The sequence below is a fragment of the Harmonia axyridis genome, chromosome 3, assembly GCF_914767665.1.
Source record: "Harmonia axyridis chromosome 3, icHarAxyr1.1, whole genome shotgun sequence".
In the NCBI taxonomy this organism is placed as follows: domain Eukaryota; kingdom Metazoa; phylum Arthropoda; class Insecta; order Coleoptera; family Coccinellidae; genus Harmonia; species Harmonia axyridis.
In genome coordinates this window covers 28,647,075-28,668,288 of record NC_059503.1, presented here as the reverse complement: position 1 = coordinate 28,668,288, position 21,214 = coordinate 28,647,075, and the positions used below count along the sequence as shown (strand labels likewise).

The window sequence follows — 21,214 nt, the reverse complement described above, 5'->3', positions numbered from 1 at the left end:
TTGGCCAGATGCCCCCGATATTTAGCGGTATTTATTTTGTAAGGCGACAAATTCACTGTTTCCGAAGGAATTTCTGGCAACTTCACGGTGTTCATTTATTTGATATGATACTGAGGTTTTATGTTGTTTTAACATTCAGCAATAAAAAAAAAACATTAGCAGAAAAACAACATGATAGATATATCATACTATTAGGACAAAGAAAGAAAGTAGAAAAAGGAATAAATAAATAAATATATTCAAAAAAAAAAAATTACAATTTTTTGAAGGTTGTTTATATTTAGCTAGCTCACACCTCTAGAATTCCAACAAAACCACTAACATAAAATTGATTTTAGATGTCAAACAGAAGAGTCAAAAAATCATGTAAACGTTTTTGCTCTTGGTGGTAGATTTCAAGATTGAAATGGATAAGTGAATAACTGCAGTTTTTAATATTTTCCTTTTCAAATAACTCATATAAAAAAATATTGGGTGTTTAAATTTTTATTTATTTACATTTTGAAACTTTATAGAAGATTTTCAGCCTAAATTCAAAAATTTCACAGACTCAAAATATTGGAAAAAACCTTCCGAAAGAAATAGAAAAGAAGACAAAATAGGGATTAGCCTTCACATTGTGAAGATTCATCACCAAGATGGCAAGAAGAGGGGGCGGGTGGTGGGTTGATAAATCACAAAACAAGTAAAAATTAAACAGAAATTATTTTATTTTCAGGGGATTAACTTCAATCTTCTTCCGGCAAAATTATTTCAGACCTTCTTCTTTATTTCATTTCCCTATTCTTCTGTAAAGCTAGTCCTTTGGGCAAAAAATAGGAGATATGGTGAATCCAAGAAATTCTATTAATTCCCAACTATAGAAAACAACAAGCACAACCTATTTAGCGGTATCGCAGATTCAAACTCACCTTTGATGCTTCGTTAATAGGATTGTAATCTTGGATGAAAACACTATATTTTGTCTGCAGCACTTTTGCTGATATCTGTTCAAGATCATGCTTCTTTTCTACATGGTCTAGGTCCTTGAAATGGAGGGCATCGTCAACATCTATTAGAAAAAAATAATACTTATCATAAATTGAATTATTGAGATTCAAAATAATATCAACCTGACAACTGCATGAAATTATTCAAAGGTATAAATTATGGAGACAAATGTATATTCATAACTGTTGATCTTATATACTAATTGCATTTACCTGTTGATCAACTAAATAAAATAAAACTTTTTCACATTTTTAAAAATGTCTCTAACACCCAGCAACCACACAAACATTTTCAAGGGTGGCTACTTGTGAATAATACTCCATAATGGATATACTCCAAAATATCTACTCAACAAGTGTTTTAGATAAATTCAAGTCTCAAGATACTCACTGACTTGCAAGGAAGCTTTGGTGGTGAACTTGGGGGCACTCTGGTGGTTCGTGTTGTCGCGACCCTCTGCCGAGGCCCCCTTTTCGTAATTCTCGGCTACCGAATCATGTTCCAATAAATTGGCAGTCTCCATGTCAACTTCCATAGGCTCTGGAGACCCCCCACCCCTGACAGTTCTCTTCTGCAGAGCCTCCTCCAGGAAATGGGGATCGTATGAGGAAAGGCTGCCAGCGTTGACGTTAGATGGGAGGCTCCCTGAAAAATCAAAACAGTGAAAGGCTTATTGCCATATATATTTTTTTTTAGGATATCGTTCAAATGACTTCTCCCAAATAATGTCACAATCCCAGATTTTAGTTTAACAAGGAAAATGCATAAATTTAGGAATAATAAAAAGGAAAATATAATTATTTTTTCATTGCAATGTTTTTTATTGTCACGTAGGAATTAGGAAATTGCAACGTCAATCTAAGCTTCAAATGCATTTTCCCATCATATCAAGTATAAATTTTTTTTTTAATTACAGTATGATGTTCACAATTCTTATTTATAGCAATTTAATTTTGAAGAACCTATTTGGGTACTAAATTTTGGAGAAGTTGCAGATAACAATTATGAAAAAATTAAACTTGTAATAGATTCAACTTTCATTATAAGTTATCATTTAGATATAGTATTTAAAAAAAGCTCCGAGGGTTCGCAATAATACTTGATGAAAAAATTCAGAAAATTCTAGAAACTTGATTGACGTCCGATAACACGGTTCATCTGTAAGTTACCTAACAATCTATTCATTATATTCCGATAGAAACATCACTGATGAAATTCACTCCAATTCTAAAATGAAAAAAAACGAGAGATAACGCAATCTAAAGGAAAAATCTATTTTTCTATACCATTGATAATATCAGTTGGCAACACTGTTTACGAATCAGATGAGTAGTGAAAACGAAAGTCATTCGATATGATCAGAAAAGAATAATAAACTTCATCACGATAAAACAATGGAATGGGTGCAGAATTCAATATACACTGGAAAATTTTTAGTATGTTTACAATGGACAATTCTGGCTAAGATTTTTCACTAAAAAAAAGTCAGCTAGAATTGAATTCTCATCCGGAATGAGGAAGAATAAATACAATTGTTGAATGAAGGTTTAATAAATGTAATAATTTTAGTAAAACTTACTGCTAAAACAACGATTGATCCATAAATTGGATTATTTAGTAAATTGACATCATCGAATATTCACTACAGTTTGGAGGTTAGGATCAGTGTATAAATGACAGATGCGCAAATCGAACCGTCACAACCTTGACACGGATGAAAAAAAAGAAGCAAAACAAAAAACAGATGAAAAACACAAATCACCAAACAATGGGGCACTTAAAAATCGTTTCGCGCCGAGATAATCCACTCGCGAAATTCGACGAAATAGTCCATTTTTCCACCTAACGTCCGACAATCGTCGTCGGCCCAACGTAACTCTTGTAGATATTTTGATTCTCGAATACGCTATTTTTACTGTTACCGCCGATTCATGCGGTTATGTTTTGGCACTCGTATGGCAATTCGGCAAACTATCAGATGTTTCTAGCGATATCGAAAGCGAACCGTTTAATTCGGGCACGATAACGTGCGAAAAATGAATATGTTGCTCAGTGACAGTGCAAGGCCGGTTGCGACGTTGCCTATGTCAGTTCAAATACCGAAAGAATTTCCTTGATCTGAAAATCATGACACTATAGCTTATTCCAATCCAGGAAAACAGGCGCGAGGTAGGTCATGGACTTCTTAACGGAAAAGTAAATTTTCATTACGGGATATAATATGCACCTCTAAATAAAATAATATAAAAATATCACTAGGTCCAACAAAAAGGCGACGGAATATGTTATACAAAGATTTGAATTTATATGGCTCACCGTGCTTTTCATTGGCGCCCTTTCTCATGATAGATTTATGCACTGTTCCTAAAAACTAAGAATGAAACTACGAACTAGGAATTCAACAAACGAGGGCGTTTATGAAATGTTCCTGATAACTAAGAACTATAACTAGAAAGTTGAACAACTCTTAACAAGAACCATAGATAAGGCTTCTACTTTTGTATTCATCTATGCCAAGAACGTTCGCAGTAAAAAAAAAGAAGTATGCATAGAATTTCAATATTGACAAATTTCAATATTGAAGTTTCTACCGTTTCACCTTCTGTGATTCGTGATTATCGATGGAAAGTGATTAGGTGTATCTGAAGAATTAAAATTTATTATTTTTTTTCACAATCAATATAAATGTCCAACACCAAATATAAAAACTAGTTCGAGCATGCGCACTTTCCTTCACTAAGAACTAACAAGAGAGTGCATAAACACCACGTAAATCTTAGTTCTTATTTTTAGTTCTTTTCTCTGAACATTGCATAAATCTACCATCGCTACAGATGAATGAATTACATGTCGTAGTATAGTATTAAGATGTCTAAAAACCAGGTGTATGAACTGATAATCTTTTGTTTTGCCAATTTTGAGAATATTAGTTAAGCTTCGTTATGTCAACTGTAGGTAGCGCTATCAACAAATTAACTCTCTCTCTCTCTCTCTCTATTACAAATATTTGAATTCATTCCAGCAAACGTTTCGTGTTTTGTTTCACGACTTTGCACGACCATACTCGATTACACATCGCTTTTGATTGGTCAGTATCGGGTTTTAATTAATGTATCCAATCAAAATGAACGGAAATGACAAGTATGACATTGCGGCGCCGCCACGAACTAAAACTAATATTTTCAATTTGGTCGAATGTCATTGCATTCAAAATTTGACGAGTGCATTCACCATGTTTTTAGACATCTTATATAGTATGAAATATCCAAAGTCACTTGATGAACTAGTCCATAAAAACGATTGGCCATAGATGTCCCTTCGAAGTGGATAACGCGATCCGTTAATACCGGGGTTCATTTGAAAGTATTGTTAGGCAATAATTTTACTGACCCCAAAGGAATTTCTGGAAACTTGGACAACCCTTATATGATCGAAATATTCTGGCTTCCTCCAAGTGACTTTGGATACTATACAAATATTTTCGTTCGGCCGGATATAATAAACATTATATCCTGTAATGAAGTCACCTAAAGAGTTTATATTTCGGGATTTATTACCATACTACAGATATATTATTCCCGTTCTGAGAAGGTCTTGACCGGATATAATATATCACGTAATAAAAAGTCATCTTGAGATTCTAACTTTCAACGAGAATTATCCCTCCTTTATTGCGATTCAGAATGATATTTGAAGCTAAAACTTGCTGTAGGAAATCCCCAGCCTACCGCGGGATCGTGTTTTCTGAACAAATATAACGAAAACATAGATGTTCATGATGTGTGACTAGGGTTGCCAGATGTCCGGTTTTTTTCATGTTTGTCCGTTCGAAAAAATCTGGGTAAACCGGACACAAGATTGTCCGGTTTTTAAATTTCGCGCGACCGCGCAATATCTAGCGCAACCGCGTTTCAACCAACAGTATTGTTTGTAGTCTTAGATTATTTACAACAAGATGGAGCAATCCCTTACTAGATGAACTGAATGTTTTGTTCCCATAATAAACACTGTTTGTTTACAAACAAAGTGTGTTGTCGTAAATAGAAGTCAGTGGCGTGGATCTAAAAATTTGTTAAGAATAGAAATAAATCCTTCAAAGGTTATCGAATCTTTAATTATTATTTCATTGGATGCATAATTAATGTCATTATTTTTATGAATTTTGTTAACCTTCCCGATGTTTTCATCTTATTCTAAATCATTGTTATACGCAGAATTTTTATAGTGCAGGCATATTTTCGATTCGAAAAAATATTCAATATGAAAAGAGATTTGAAATAGCAAATATGATATTCAAATATTGTTGTTCTGGTTTTAATAATTACAAATACCTATACAATTGAATGTTATATCATTATCAATGATTTTATTAACAATCCTATTATATCGAATACATCTATTCAGGTCACTTTTCAATAAGGCTGCATGGTAGGTTATTACCATACAAGATGATGCTGTATCTAAATTTGGATTTTAACACAGCTTGATATCTTGTTCTGAGGTGAGTCCAGATTTTTATTGGGGACCACCATGTTATTACAAATGGAGCTCATTTGACTGCAAAGGTTTGAAATTTAAGGGTATTACACCTGAATACTATGTTAAATTGAATAACAAAAATAACAATAAATTTATTGATCCAGTTCGACATGAAAATGTATTAGATAGGTCAGTTTTACATCAAGTGTGAAGTATAATCATATCAGTTCTCATTAATGCTGTAATAGGCCTTACTTACTTACTGAAACCTTGTCCATCCATTACCTGCACCTTTGAGAGCAAATGATATTATGAATGTATAGTTTTGTTCCACTATATAAGATAGATGATTGGAATTTTGTGAGTTTTGCAATGGAATGGACGGAGAATCAGTATTTATAGTGGAATAGCAATTGAAACTTGAAAGCCTGCATAATCAGGATTGATTATCAAGCAAGGATGTATTAATAACTTCCATAAAAAATAACATGTAACATAAAATAAATGATTTTTACAATAATGATTTGAAGAAATACGATAGGTAACTAAAATATACTGATAATCGATTCTTCAGAAATGTTTATAATAAAATAACTAAGAATCCATATCTACTACTGCTATAGTCCTTGGTAATTGAATCCAAACAGGATCGAAAAGTACACAATCAAAAAAGAGTGTTTTATACACCCTGATCACCCTAAAACTTAAAACTAACAATTGTAAAGATAAAAAAAAAACTTATTGATTCTGATACAAAATCAGATGTGTGAGCATGCTTCTTACTCGATTCACCACTTGATCGCTCATTTTTCTTGTCTCGTGGTGAATTCTTATAGTGAAATATCTTTTCAATATCAGTTTTATCAAAGGCAATTCATGACTTTCTAGAAACCCTTCATCAAATACATGATTGCCAAATGCATTCAAAACATCATCTGGTAAACAGACAATACAATTATGAATCAACTTATTGATTAAATTTTCAGACTTTGTACTCAAAATATTAGGGTTGTTAGAAATCATATATCTTATTGTTTTTTCTGCTTGTGTGCATATCTTAATGACAAATTTGGATGCCTTGAATAAATTGCCATACGTTTTTCTTTTCTGTAGAAATGAATATGTTTCACAAGTCTCCAACATATCAAGACATTTTGAGCAAGTGATACATTTTTTCAATGACTTGACAACGAATCCTGCTATATAAATTAAAACATCCTGTATATATGAAGATAATTGCCATCCTGAAGAACCAAAGTAATCATGATCATTTAACGCTGCACACAAATTTTTATACTCTTCAGTCTCCTCCAAGTCCTCCTTATGATCATTTATTGTTATTTTTTTATATGACGAAACATGAAGAATTGATGTATTGTCCAAATTAACAACATTTCCAGAATCAGCACCTCTCACTTCCCTTGCTATCAACAACTTTTTATATGCTGACTGAAATTGTCTGGCTGTGGGATTGTTGTTGTATCCATTCAGACTCCTGATAGCACCAAAAAATACCTCCAGATGGTCTTGAGAGAACTTATAGGTCAATAAAAAGTCTAATTTTTTTGACACCACATACATTCTAAATATTTCCTCAAGACTCTCCATACATATTAAAAACCCTAGAAACCCTGTTTTCCTTCTTGAAGATAATACTGGTGTTCCATTCAAAGTCAGTTCCATGAAGTATTCTTTTGCTTCAGAAAACCTTTCCACGTATAAATCAATGTTTTCAAAAGATAATGCCCTCTTATATGTATATGGAGAGAATTTATTTCTTGAGTTCAAGATGTCAAATAAATCATTAACTAAGAGACAGAAATTTGCAGTCTCTTCAGCACCTTTAAAATTTGTCAATTTCAAATCAAACTCAAGGAATTTAAGAGCATCCGACACACTCCTGCTGAATGTCTGCGCAGCAATCTTCACTCTCATTTTTTCTTTCACAAAATGTAAATGACGTTTTCTTATCTTCGTTGCTGCATTCAATCCTTCTGTGTCTTGGAGATTCACAAGTTCTTCAAGATAGGTCCATTTGATTAATTTATCATTTTTTGTTTTCAAAATCTTACTGTCTCCTAAACAATTCCTCAAGAGTTTGAGCATGTGACAAGGGTCAAGAAAAATTAATACCTTCTCTTTGGTGACTGGATGTTCAAAGTGAGTCTTCAATGATTGAGGATTCGAAAAATCAGCACCCAAATGACTCGCCATATTCAAATTCGAAGCTGCTCCATCAAAAGTAACAGAAGTTATTCTCAAATTTACTTCATTCAAAAACTCCAGACAGTTAATTACCAAATTGGCTCTTTCTCTGCTTGATAATCCATCTATCAAAAAATAGCCTACTGGAATTTTCCAGTGACCATTGATGCAGGTAACTAAAAACACAAGTGCTTCCTTAGCTTCTGGTAAAGTATCCACTTCAGGTTTTTCTCCAAAACTTATTGATCCATAAAATTTACCAGCAATAAATTCGATTTTTTTTCTAATGGCCATCTCGTCAATCACCAGATTGCAATAAATTTGTTCTCCCGCAGACTGCTGCACTTTGTTCTTCAATGCACTGAGGGCTTCAGTTGTGAAGCCAGGAGTTCCATCGATGGTCTGATACCACTTAGAAATAGTCTTTGGGTGTGGAAGTGAATTATTGAATTTTTCCCTAACATAATTATAGGCCCTAGGCGAGTAAAAATGTAATGATAGGGCAAATGCTCGTAGAGAAGGTGTAAATTTCTGATTTTTTGATCCCCTTATGAGTCTATTTACCATATCTCTACTAGGACCTGGTAACGATGCCTGAAATATTGAAAATAATTACATTCCACAAATATATGCAAAGCTGAATCTTACTTACCTCTATATAATCTTGAGCATTATCGGATATAAGGTTCATTTCCCTCAAATTATTCAGTAGTCCTGAAATATCTGAAATTTTCTGTTGCAGTCTTCTGTTCTTCATCCTCAATGCTTTCAGTTTCTTTTTCTGTTCTGCAATTTTTCGTTTAGCAAGGGAGAAGGCAAATTTTCCTTGTTTTGGTGTCCTGAAATCTTCATCCCTTACATCACCAACAAAACATTTTCTTTTTCTTGGTCTTGGTACAGAACTTTTAGCTTCAGAACTGAAATAAGAAGGTTTTATATAATGAACCAGAATATATTTTGCAATATTATAAATATAAAATTAAGTAAAACTTACGTAGTTGGATGTGCTACTGTTAATACTTCCGAGGATACCAAGTTGCTTGACGATTCTGAAGCTGTCATAGTACCGGACAATTCTGAAACTGTCAAAGCACCAGAGGATTCTGTATCGGTCAAAAAAGCAGATAAATCTGAAGCGGTTAATGTATCAGATAAATCTGAAGCAGTCAATGTAGCAGATAAATCTGAAGTAGTCAGTGTAGCAGACAAATCACTAGCTGTTAAAGTTCTGGATAGTTCAGAATTACTCAGTTTTGAGGATTCCCTGACACTACCTAGCTTATTAGTATCTAATGGTTCTGGAGTCACAGGCCTTTCATCTGGAGATGTGCTACTGGAACTGAAATTAGAAATATTATATTTAGATGTTCATATTATCCAAATCAAATTTTAAAATAAGTTTACAATATGCTTATATTGAGAGCTAGGTATTCCTAGCTACGCCTATGGTAAATTATTATTTGTTGTGTTTACTTACCGATGTATGGATCGCCCGCAGTCTTTACTGGTGCTTTTTTTACATATCACACAGGAATTAACCATTTTTCAGCTTAATACAGCAAATAATTATTGTCCAACCTCGTTTTCACTACAAAAATCACTTGGTTAACTCAAAACGATGAGTTTGAACTTGTTGCACCTAAGCATCAGCTGTCAAAGAAGGCGGCCATAATGAAATTCATTCGCACGTCCAGGTCACGTGGTAGAAAGCCACCAATAGGGAGCTGCGGGAATGTGTTTTGATTTTGACGAAAATAATAAACATATTGCTATCTTATTTCGGCCACGTTTTCTCTCTCACTATGCTCTATCTTGGTGTAAATAATCTAAGTTTGTAGTTACGTAGATAGATATTGCGCATGTCAATGTTATGGGAAATCTATGAACTGACGAAAGAAATCGTCTCGACGTAAACACTGTAAAATATGAATTGTGTGTTTATGTCAATATAAATGCTAGTTGCACGGAATTTAAGGATGTCATGTCAAGCAATAAATCTTTGTTGAAAGCAGTCTCGTCAAATGCTAAGTATACAAAGATGTAGACTGTAAGCTTTTCGTAATTTTTTGTTATATTTTGTCATTTGTAATATGAACTAATAAAAAATAAAAATTTATCCGGTTTTTTCCTCATATACATCTGGCAACCCTATGTGTGACCACCACATAAATTATTTCTATGGTTTTGTTTCTACTATTATATTCAATATTAGTTTGCCACGTAATCTGGTTCAAGGTAGTTTACAGGCCTATTTGAAAATTAAGAAGACATATTAACATGTTGGAATATAAATCGTTAACTTTTATAAGAATTCCGTCAGAAATAAGCAAATTATACCAACTTGGAGCACTCAACTCGTAAGTAGGTAGTTTTATGATTTCCGCGATTATCTGGCAACATCGACCCGAAATGTGGGCGCAACAGCTGCGACGGATCGGTTACCTTCGGCCGACATACGATCCGATTGATAAAATGGAAGGACACATCAGTATTCGATTAGAAGCCGAATCGTTCAGTGGCGGCGATAATAATAGGAAAACACACTTCAAGATATAGCCGAAATTACCGATTTTGATAAAACCTGTTCTTTGATTTCATTTGTAGTAGTTCAAATTTATTGAAACGCTTCATCTCCAAGCAATAGAGAAATAGCAATAATACTTCAAGTGGTCCTCTTTTTTAAGAATTATCATAACATAAAATGTACTCACCTCCTTCCCTTTGTCTTGCGCTAACTGTCCTCTTTGGCTTACTGAGGTGATGAACTACCTCAAAGAGGTCTTCTTTGGCTAGGTTATCCAGACTACCGCCGTGCATAACATTTTCCGATATACTATTAGGTTTCCGACGATGCTTGGATCTCTTGGCAGACGTGTTGCAATATCTCACCTGTTCAGAACCCCCGGCACTAGCAGCTCGAGCATTTCTCTCTGATTCTTCTGCTTGACTAAGTAACTCCTAAGAGCAATGTGTTACATTAGATTTTGAATTAGTTATGAAAGAATCGTTCATTAATTTAATGAAAAATTTGTTATATTTTTTTAATACAAATTTATTCATCATTCAACTGTAAATCAACAGAGAAATGTTAACAGAAGTGATACTTTGAAATATGTTGAAAATGTCCATAAAAACATTTTTGGATCACTACTGCATTATTTCATTTACCTTGAAAAGTGTACTCTTTCCTTCTCTATCTTTTGGATTTTTGTAAGTAATGGCCTCATCTAAAAGATCTTTCAGTTCACAGTCGTTTAAATTATTCAGAGTCTGGAAGAAAATTAAATATTAAATATATATTACATATATAATTTCATACATGATTATTTGATCCATCATTCAAGGGAATTAATAAATCTATTAACTAATATAAATATATTAACTAATTAAATTAGTTAATATAGGTATATTGAGATTTGGAATTTGAATAGATTATCCGTTTACAAAATTTCTGTTAGATAAAAGTGCAAGCTACAACACAGATAACACTAACCTGTTGATAATTTATTGTGCATCAAATTTCAAATAGATATTTCTATTTTCGTTTGATTGAATTGTTTACTTAAATAATTGGAGTATTAAAAAAATACTAAATCACAAACTAACATTTTCAGAGAATTAGATACATTCGATAAATTACCGTGTTAAGAACCCAGCAACAACTTAAGAGTAAAGTAGAAAGGAATTTTTAAAAGATAGTATTTCTAACAATGTACAGAATGGTTGTCATTACCAAGATATGGTAAGATTGAGCTTCTTGAACTCTTGAGTTAGGAACACAAAAGATATGTGTTTTTGAAATGAACTCATTTGAAGAAAAGTAAAGTTTAAAAAGATATACTTTTGTATGTAAAAATAGAATATTTGACAAAGAAACTGGAAAGAATGCACTCAATAGAATTACCTTGAAATCTTTGTTTTTTTCCTTGTTGGCATCGGAATTTCCATGTTTATCACCCTTAGTTTTATCATTTTTATCAGGTGCTTTCGGTGTATTATCATTGTCAGGCTGGGGGGCCATTTTCACACTCAAAAAAGACTAAATGTGCAGCCTGTAGCCACCGATAAAACAAACGCCACTATTTGATATTCCCGCACGCCATTTCGTCCTAATTACTCAGGACATAAAAATGAGAATTTATAAGTAACGTTTCTCACAGTAAAGTACTAAATAATTCAAGAATTTCTACTTCTAAACCGTAAAAAGTTCACCGCCATTAGATGATACAGTTGTCCTTTGACAACAGGAGCACCAAACTACTGACAAGAGTGACAATTGACAATTTTGTAAATGACTAGAAGAAAATGAAATTAAAAATTGATGTCTCATTCAATAAAATCTTGAAGAATATTCGATTTTAAATGATCATATATTATGAATTTTTTCATTGAAAATGTATTGGTATTAAAAATCTACAACAAAATCCTAATTTTACAATAATACACATGCGCGAATATACTCAAGAAAGTATAAAAACAAATTTGAATATTTCAAATAATTTCGCTCTCATTTCACAAGGCTTATAGAATTTTTACACTTGTACAACGAATTTATACTATATTTTTCGGATATTTATAAAAATTAAGTCTCGATATAGAAAATATGTATCATTATAAAATAAACAATTCTAATAAGAAGTTGCATAATTTCATTGTTGACGGATTAAAAAGGTTTCTACTTTTCTATGAAGGAGGATATGTTCCGAAATAGTTAATGATAATAATTTGTAATATGATGATTTTTAAATTTCTAGTGGACCTTCAGAAAATGACAGAATATATGTATATCAAAGTGAAATAGTTATCTTTTAAAATATTGTTAATTATCAAATAGTAAATACGCATGTCTCATTCAATAAGGAAAACCAAATCAATATTGTCCAATGCCAATTGAATGAAATCTTAAATTGAATTAAACCGGAATTTGATTAGGTTTTTGAACAGTAAGTGCCAAAATGACTGAGAAAATTGAAGAAAACATATTTCTTTTCGTTCCAAACTTAATTGGTAAGCTTTCATCGATTGCTGGAGTAGATAGATTTAATTATACAAAGTCATTTTCCAGGATATGCAAGGATTATTTTAGCTTTCATTTCTTTTTATTATTTAAGTACCAACTATATAATTGCTTTGGTATGTTATACCATATCTGCTCTTTTAGATGCCATTGATGGATATGCAGCAAGGTAAATTCAAAAATAATTGAAAAAAAACATACCTATATTTGTATTTTGAAATGTTTTTAATGGAAATCGTTCATTTAGGTACTTCAATCAAGGCACAAAATTTGGAGCGATGTTAGATCAGCTAACTGATCGTTGTGGTACTATGTGTTTGTGTGCAGTATTAGCTCATTTATATCCTTCACACATGTTTTGGTACCTTCTGTCTATGTGCATCGACATATCATGTCACTGGATGTACCTTCATACGTGAGCTGATTTTAAAAATTTCTTTCATTATTTATGTACTACTAATACTTTTTACAGTTCTATTCTACAAGGAAAATCAAGTCATAAATTTATCGATATGTCAGAGAGTAAAATAATGAGTTTATATTATACTAACAGGACTGTTCTATTCTTTATGTGTGCTGGTAATGAATGTTTCTACTTGGCACGATACATTTTATTTTTTACACCAGGACCAATAAGTGAGTTGATTTCTTAATGAAGACTTTTTATCTTATAAAATAATTTATCTTACTTCTATATAATATACAATTTTTTCTTGCAGTATTTGGAGTTCCCATAATATCAATGATACAATATTTTTCCCTCCCTGTAGCCGTTGTCAAAAGTGGAATATCTCTTCTGCATTTAGTAGTTGCATGCAAGAATCTCTCTATTATAGACTGTAATGAACGCAAAAAAATTACTAAAAAAATTGAATAATTATTCTAGTGCTGTGAAAATATTCCTAGGGTTATATCCAATCCAATTCCAATGTTATGGTACTGAATACTAAAAAATCCTCTTTATACATTTAGGTAAATGTAATATAGTTTGATTCCAAAGATTTATACATGTTCATATTAAATTTCCAACTGTTATTTTATGACTTTCTTAATGTTAATTTTTATCTATTTATTTTTTTAGATTCTGCTATCTGTTGAATAAATAATTAAAACCGATGTTTTTTTTAATGAAATGTATGGTAAATTCTATAAATTGAAGTATATTCTTCCAATTTAAAATGAATTCACATTTATAAGGAGTAAAATAGCAACATGGTCACTCAAATTAACTTTTTCCATCATTAGGTACTCAATTTATCCCTCTAAAAGTCTGGACAACAATCACAACAATAATAATACTTTTGATAGTAATTGATTAAAATTATTTTATTATAACAATTTGGGTAAAAAGTGCAACAACTTTAAGATATAATTTACAAAACACCTAAGCTACACAAACACGAAATAAATATTTAGTCTGATTTAGTAACCAATAATCCTATTATTACATAATTCAAAAAACAAAAATCACATTAAATACTTATAGTTCAACAATTATTGCGATATTGTAAAAAAATACAAAATATCAAATTTCCCAATGAGGGGTATGCCAAGGAAGTTGTTCTTTAAAATCCCTGCATTTTACTTTAAGTAATTTTAAGGCTTCTGTCAATTTGCAAATGTCTCTTTCTTATCCAAAAGTTTAAGGAATGTTAAGGGGTAATTTACACATCCAGAATTATCTATCTCGAACAAGAGGCAATATTTTTGGGTAGACAGTCTTCAAAAACAAGCCTTTTACTAAGTCATGACACCAAATGGCATTGCTGTTATGTTTAATTAAAGTAGTCCAAGTTTAGCAAGCTGAAAAATTTGAGACGTATTAAAACCCTATATTCAATATTATATAGACAGTGAGCACATAAAAGTAAGAACATTTATTTTCTTAAAAATCTCTGAATTTTGAGAAATATTTTAAAGGGATGTCATGTGATAACTCATTTGAAAATTATATATTTGGAAATTATTTCGTATAAGGTGAACCAGGAAAAAAGAATTCTCATCCATCAGAATGATTTCATTAGATTGTATAGAATTAACATTGAAGAAAATACTGATATTCTAAGCAGAATAAACTTGTTAAAATTGATTAGCTCATCCTGTACCTAACACATAAGTAACAATGTTCAATTGAAATACCAAAGAAATCTCAATTAGCTTATTAAAAATATTTCCCTTAAACCATCTTCAAAAATTAAACAATAACAAATTTCTCTGCCACAAAATATGTTCACTCATAATAAAAGTCAGAAATTTGGTTTTGTAAAAAAAATTCGTATAAATGAACAATCTTCAATTTAAAATAGAATAAAGCAAATTTAATTTGATAATGCAATTCGATCAGAGACTGAATCCATCAAATAAATTTTCAATTTGATCACTTTATGAGGTATTTTTTTTCTAAATGATTATGTAGTTCGAAATCTTCAAAACTAAAAACATAAATTTTTACTAATATGTATACACATACATATAGTAAATTTTTGTACCATTTAATTCTTATAAATGAAAAGGAGTCAATTATTAAATTGTACTCATTCCAAAATATGTGCTCATAATTTATGGATTGGTTCATTTTTCCCTCAAATAATGCATAAAGTTCATTATTGGAAATAAACCGAGAAGGCTACATACCAATGTCTGCTTTTGATGTTCCTTCTTCAGAATCTCTTCAGTCTGTTCATGATCAAATTTACACACAGTTGCTATTACTTTGGCTAGAACTGGTCCTTCTTTTCCAAGCATGTAATTATACAACACATTCTTCAAGTATTCCAACTCAGTCGATTGCGATAATTCACTACAATGGTTAAGGGTTACTAGTGTTTCATCCAATCTCCTGTTCAATTTCTCATTATTTGTCTTCAACTTTTGTACCTCATTTTCATAAAATTCAATAGTTGCCTTGTTGGTTATATCTAAAGATTTCAATTGTGTTAACTTTTCCTCCATCTGCTCAATTTCCTTGCTTTCATGGTTATCCATAATGCTATTATGTTTGAATATATTAAAATTATTGATTTTTTCACAACTAGAGGCTTTGGCACTGGTAAGATTCAAAGGAGAAGTCTTAAGCTCTTCAATTTCTTCTTTGAGAAGTAACTTTTCATTCATGAGCTCGCTTTGATGTCTCTCCAACTCTCTTATCGAATTTTCATATTTTCTTTTTTCTTCCTTAAAACTTTCAATATTTTTAGTCAATTTTTCAATTTTTTTATTGAGTTCTCTATTTTCCAAGCATAATTCATCATGTTTTGTTTTCATCTTATAGTAACTTTGTTGTACATCTAATAACTCAACTTCATTGTTCTCTTTGTTTATTTTGTTTTCTCTAAGGTCATAATTTTCTTTTTTGAGCTGGTTGTTTTCTTCTATTATTTTTTCTAATCTACTCAGCAATTCTTTTTTCTCGATATTGATCTTGATTTTGTCTTCTTCTAATTTTACTTTTACTACACTATAGTTCTCTAGATTCAATTTGAATTCCTCTATTTCAGCAATAAGTTTGTTATTCTCTTCCAAAATATTTTTATAGTCTGAACTTATTTGTTTATTATTTTGGTTCAAAATTTCATTCTCTGCTTTCAATTTATTCAAAATATTATTTGATTCATTAAATTCTATTTGTAATTGTTTGTGTTTGCTATTTAAATCATTCACTTTTGCATAAGATTCCTGTAAGTTCTGTTTTTCTTTATTTATTGTATTTATTGTTTCCTTTAGTTTTGAAATTTCTTCCTTCATTTCATTATTCTCTTGACAATTCAATTCCAATAAACTATCCAGTTTTTGTTTTGAAATTTCAATTTCAGAAAGTTTTGATTTAAATTTTTCTTTGTCAATTATCATATCTTCTCTCATTTTATCATTTTTATCAGTTTCCTCCAAGATTTTATCAAGTTTTTGAGTAAGTTCTAGTTTTTCTTGTTCTAATTGTGATATATTCTGGAGATAATCATTCTTTTCTAGGCAAACTTCTTTGTATTTGTTTTCAATACTGATAAGTTTCAAGTTTAATTCTTCTTTCTCAGATTGTATGCTATTTTCAAGGAGATCATAATTTTGTTGAATTCTTTGATAGTCATTTTGAATTGTTTGAATAACTTCATTTTTTCCATCAGAAAGTTCTTTGTACTTTTTATCTAACTGTTCATATTTATTCAATAAATCTTTCTTTTCTAAATCTGCTATATCTTTAAAATTATCAAATTCTAATTGTACTATTCCATATTTATTTTCAACAACCTGCAATATATTCTTCATATCACTCAATTCTTTCTGAGCAGCATTCTTTTCTTCTTTGATTTCCTTCAAAACAGCAATTTCTTCAAATAATTGCTTTTTTTCAGTTTCCAACTTATTGATTTCTTCCTTCGATTCTTCCAAATATTCTAACTTTGTCTCATATTCTTTATTCAGAGATTCTATAATTGCAATTTTTTTTTCCATCTCATTTATGTTTTCTTTCAAGTCAATTTTTTCTTTCTCTACTTCACTCAAACTTTTCAATTTCTCTTGTAGAATAGCTATTTCTGATATTTGTTCCTTCAAATTTTCATTTTCATCTAACAAGCTGTAATAATTTTTTTCTACTTGCTTTAAAATATTGAGCTGTTTCATTATATCTTTCTTTTCAGTTGAATATAATTTCTGAATTTCATTGTAGTCATTTTCTAGTATTTCAAATGCTTTCGATTTTGAGTCATTTTCTGATTTATACTTTTCAATTTCTTTTTTCAAATCTTTTTCATTCTTGTCTAAAAGTTTGTAATTCTCCTCCAAGTTCTTTATATATTGTATTTTCACCTCAACTTCTTTTATTAAATCTTCTAAATTTCTTTCTTTATCTGCTAATTTTTCTTTTGTATTTACTTCTGTTTGTGTTAGAGTTTCAACTAAATTATTCAACTTTTTAATTTCTTCAGATGAACTTGCTTTTAGATTTTCAAAAAGTGACTTCACTTCATTAAATTCTTCTTCTTTTTTTTGTAAGTACTCCCTCATTTCATTGAATCTCTTTTCCATTTCATTAGATTTTCTCTCCAAATATTCATTTTCCTTCAACAATTCCTTCAATTTAAGATCTAACATCTTACATTCTTGTTTACAGCATTCATCTCCCTCTAGTTTCATCTCCAATATTTTTATTTTTTCTTGAAGTTCACTACAAGTGTTCCCTAAAATTTCTTTTTCTTGTTCTAATTTAATTAATTCTTCCTTGTTTTCATAAAGTTGATTTTCTATATAAGAATTCTCTGCTAATTTTTGCTTTTCTTCATTTTGTTTCATTAAATTTTCATATTCTCCTTTCATTCTGTCATATTCAAGAAGTAAATCTTTATGTTCACTCAGTATTGCATTTTTAGTCTCTGATTCTATTTTGTTTTTTGTTAGTTCTTCCCTTAGACTCTGGATAATATTTTCTAAGTTTTTTTTTTCACTCATCAATGCTCCACAGTTTTCCTGCAAATCTTTCTCTTTTTCTTTATATTCTGCAACAATTTGTTGATTAATTCTCAAGTTTTCGTTGAATTCCTCAATTATCTTCTTATCATTGTTACTGTATTCTGATAATTTTTCAAATTCTTCTTTAAGTGCATCCATTTTGTGCATTATGTTGTTCCTTTCTTTCTCTAATGTTACAATTTTATTTTGTAAAGCTTCAACTCCTAGAGAGGACAACAAATTTTCCTCTAATTCTTCTTTGATTGATATTTCTTTAATTTTGAATTCTTCTTCAAATTTGACTCTCATTTTCTCTTGTAGAGATATTATACCTTGTTTAGCTTCCTCTCGTAGCTTTTCAATCTGATCTTCATAATTTTTTTTTGAATGTTCTAATTCAGATGAGGAATCCTCAATTTTTTTTTTCAAATTATCAATTTCTAATTCATAAGTTTCTTTATTTTTGAACAACATTGTTTCTAAATTGTCAATGATGTTCACTTGTTCTTGCCTTTCCTTGAAGAATTTTTCTTTCAATTCCTTGTTTTCTTCAGTCAGTCGAATGATCTCTATATCGTGGGCAGATTTTTCTTCACTGATTTTTGTTTTCAAATTCTGTATTTCAAGTTTGTACTGTTCTAGTTTAAGAACTTCATTATTTAGTCCTTGACATTTCTGAGACAAAACTTCAACCTTTTCAATAAGATTTTTATTTTGATTCTGTAGTTGTTCCAATTTTGTGCTAGCATTATTTTTAGACTCAATTTCCAAATTCTTCTTCAAATTTTCATTTTCCAATCGTAAATCACTGAGTTCTCTCTCCTTGCTTAACATTTCATTGTGGATCATCATCTTACTCTCTGCCAGTTTCAAATTGTTTTCTTTTTCTTCTTCCTTTAATTTTACCATTTCTTCTAATAATTTTTTTATTTTTTCCTTATATTCATCTTCCTTGCTTTGCAAAATAATTAGCTTAGCTTTAATTTCTTGATTCGTAGTATTCAAATTTTCATTTTCTTGTTTTGTTTCATTTAAATTTTTGGTTAATTGTTCAATATCTACGTTCATATTAGAATTATTTTGTAAGATGTTTATTTTTTCTTTGAGTGTACCTATCTGATATTCTTTTTCATCCAAATCCACTCTTAAACTACTTTCAAGATGTGCTTTTGCTTTCTGTTCTAATTCACATTGCTCCTTCAATTCTTTCACTCTTCTGAAGGATCTTTCTTGATTTTTTTCCAATTCAGTCTAAAAAATAAGTGAATATAATTTTTTTTCAATACTCAGTTGATAAAATACCTTCAATTTATTGAACTCCCTTTCTAGATTTTTATAATGGTTAGACAAATCTGTGAATCTGCCTCTATATTTGTGATATCTCATTTGAGACTTTTGAAAAGCTGAATAAATTTGTTCCTTAGAAAGATGTCCCATTTGAGAAGATGCCGTTGATATATTATCCTCCATTTCGCTAGCAGATACATCCAAATCAGACTGAAAGAAAACAGTAATTTAATTGAGAAAAAACATTTCAGAATAATTTGCAACAAATTTAGAGCATACCTGAAGATGATAAATACTAGATACTGAATCATATCTTGGAAGAAAAGATGCTTCACTAGTCATCGAAGATATTGAGGTTTTTCGTTGTCTATTTATGTTTTCTTGAGGGGTAGATGTTAGTGAAATATTTGAAAACCCAGGTTCCAAAGACGTCGAAGTAGAAGAATTCAGAGCATTATCTGGGGAAAAGATCAAATGAAATAACTCAAGAATTAAATTAGATCATACTTACCATCTTCTGTCAGTGAGAAAAAGTTATCATCCTTTTCCAAATTTTGAAACTTATCACTCACTGATTGGGTGATTTGCTGGAATCTCTGCGACGTTTGAGAGTCTATAACTTTTTCTTTCAATTTTTTGAACATTGTAGAAAACTGAAATTATGTTATCGATCAGAAAAGTTAAAGTAATTCGTAAACATTCTTTCAGCAAAGTAACCTCAATCTGACGTGTCAAATCGAGTTTGTCAAAATTAAACACATACCTCCATAATTAATTCATCATTTTTTAGTGATATCTGCAAGCTACGAAATTTTTGTTTAGTTACTTTGTTCACAGATGGCGAAAGACATGACTGATTTAAATTTGAAAAATATATGCTTCTTATTATAGCACTGATAACATTTGAAAGCTTCTAAGTTATAGCAATCTTTTGCAAAGATAAGATAATGATTTTGATGAAGATACATAACATTATTAGTATTAAATCTATTATTATTTGAAAGACATCATGACTTTATCATAGTAGTTTAACATGATGTTATACCTATGTAGCTTTATCAAACTCATCGTCTTATCTCTAGAAAGAATTTGCTATAACTTAGAAGCATTCAATATTATCATTTAATTCGAAGTAATTACAATCAGCAGCGCAAGTTTGTGTGTGTCATTTTTGAAAATGGTTACCTACTAAAATCCAGATTCTTCATTTAGAAGTTTAGAACAGAATAATTATTAATGGACTTTTTTCATTAATTTTCCACAAAAGGTTGTTAGGTACACGAGTCGAGTCAGGAAACTACATATACAGGGTGAGTCAAGAATGTGTACCGAATTTTTTTGCAAATTTGACTGGTTTTCAAAATACAGTAGAACTTCGATAGTTCGGACAGTCGCTAGCCCGGACACTCCAGTATTCCGGACACTGCTGCGATTCGGGCATTTTGAAATTCTTGCCTCTGAAATCCGGGCTCGAAAATATTCATTATGCAAAACAATAGCATTTTCCTGTCTATACATGTAAAAAACGGTTAGATGCCGGTTGGAAACAGCGCGGCAGCAACATCTTTCATTCTGCACTTTGTTTTTGAGCGTGCCGGACGCAATGGCTCCAGTCAAACGATCACATAAGACACTTTTACACTCACAGAAAAGTCTAGCTATCAGGTGGACTGTGAAGAATAATCTGACCCTTGAAGATTTATAGCTTTTGAAAAGGCTTAAAGACAAAGCAATTGATATAGATGCATCCAAAAAGGTCCAAACTAAAATTGATATGTATTTTTCAAAAAA

General features: G+C 30.8%; 3 protein-coding genes across 5 annotated transcripts in view; 1 reads left to right on the top strand and 2 right to left on the bottom strand.

Moving 5' to 3' along the window:
- LOC123676558 (serine/arginine repetitive matrix protein 1-like) overlaps positions 1-12,089 on the bottom strand; it is a 47,597-nt gene extending 35,508 nt beyond the window's left edge. The window contains exons 1-5 of one of the 3 annotated variants that reach the window (XM_045612512.1): positions 11,579-12,089; positions 10,843-10,944; positions 10,386-10,632; positions 1,381-1,635; positions 912-1,051 (exon numbers count right to left, since the gene is read on the bottom strand). In XM_045612512.1, the coding sequence (XP_045468468.1) occupies positions 912-1,051; positions 1,381-1,635; positions 10,386-10,632; positions 10,843-10,944; positions 11,579-11,695 (861 nt within the window). In that variant the 5' untranslated portion in view covers positions 11,696-12,089. Of the gene's footprint in view, positions 1-911; positions 1,052-1,380; positions 1,636-2,159; positions 2,209-2,569; positions 3,025-10,385; positions 10,633-10,842; positions 10,945-11,578 lie in introns of those variants that run through there. The other 2 variants (XM_045612514.1, XM_045612513.1) reach the window with 2 other exon arrangements.
- A 340-nt stretch (positions 12,090-12,429) lies between these two features.
- Positions 12,430-13,807, top strand: LOC123676561 (CDP-diacylglycerol--inositol 3-phosphatidyltransferase). The gene is made up of 5 exons (XM_045612519.1): positions 12,430-12,681; positions 12,740-12,860; positions 12,939-13,106; positions 13,164-13,327; positions 13,411-13,807. Exons 1-5 carry the CDS (start codon positions 12,630-12,632, stop codon positions 13,566-13,568), a joined length of 663 nt encoding a protein of 220 aa, XP_045468475.1. The 5' UTR covers positions 12,430-12,629; the 3' UTR covers positions 13,569-13,807.
- A 195-nt stretch (positions 13,808-14,002) lies between these two features.
- On the bottom strand, positions 14,003-20,321 carry LOC123676557 (putative leucine-rich repeat-containing protein DDB_G0290503). Its single transcript, XM_045612511.1, has 6 exons — positions 20,187-20,321; positions 19,935-20,076; positions 19,703-19,881; positions 19,439-19,633; positions 15,326-19,387; positions 14,003-14,494 (listed from the first exon to the last, which is right to left on the bottom strand). Exons 1-6 carry the CDS (start codon positions 20,190-20,192, stop codon positions 14,471-14,473), a joined length of 4,608 nt encoding a protein of 1,535 aa, XP_045468467.1. The 5' UTR covers positions 20,193-20,321; the 3' UTR covers positions 14,003-14,470.
- Between the last annotated feature and the right edge of the window lie 893 nt (positions 20,322-21,214).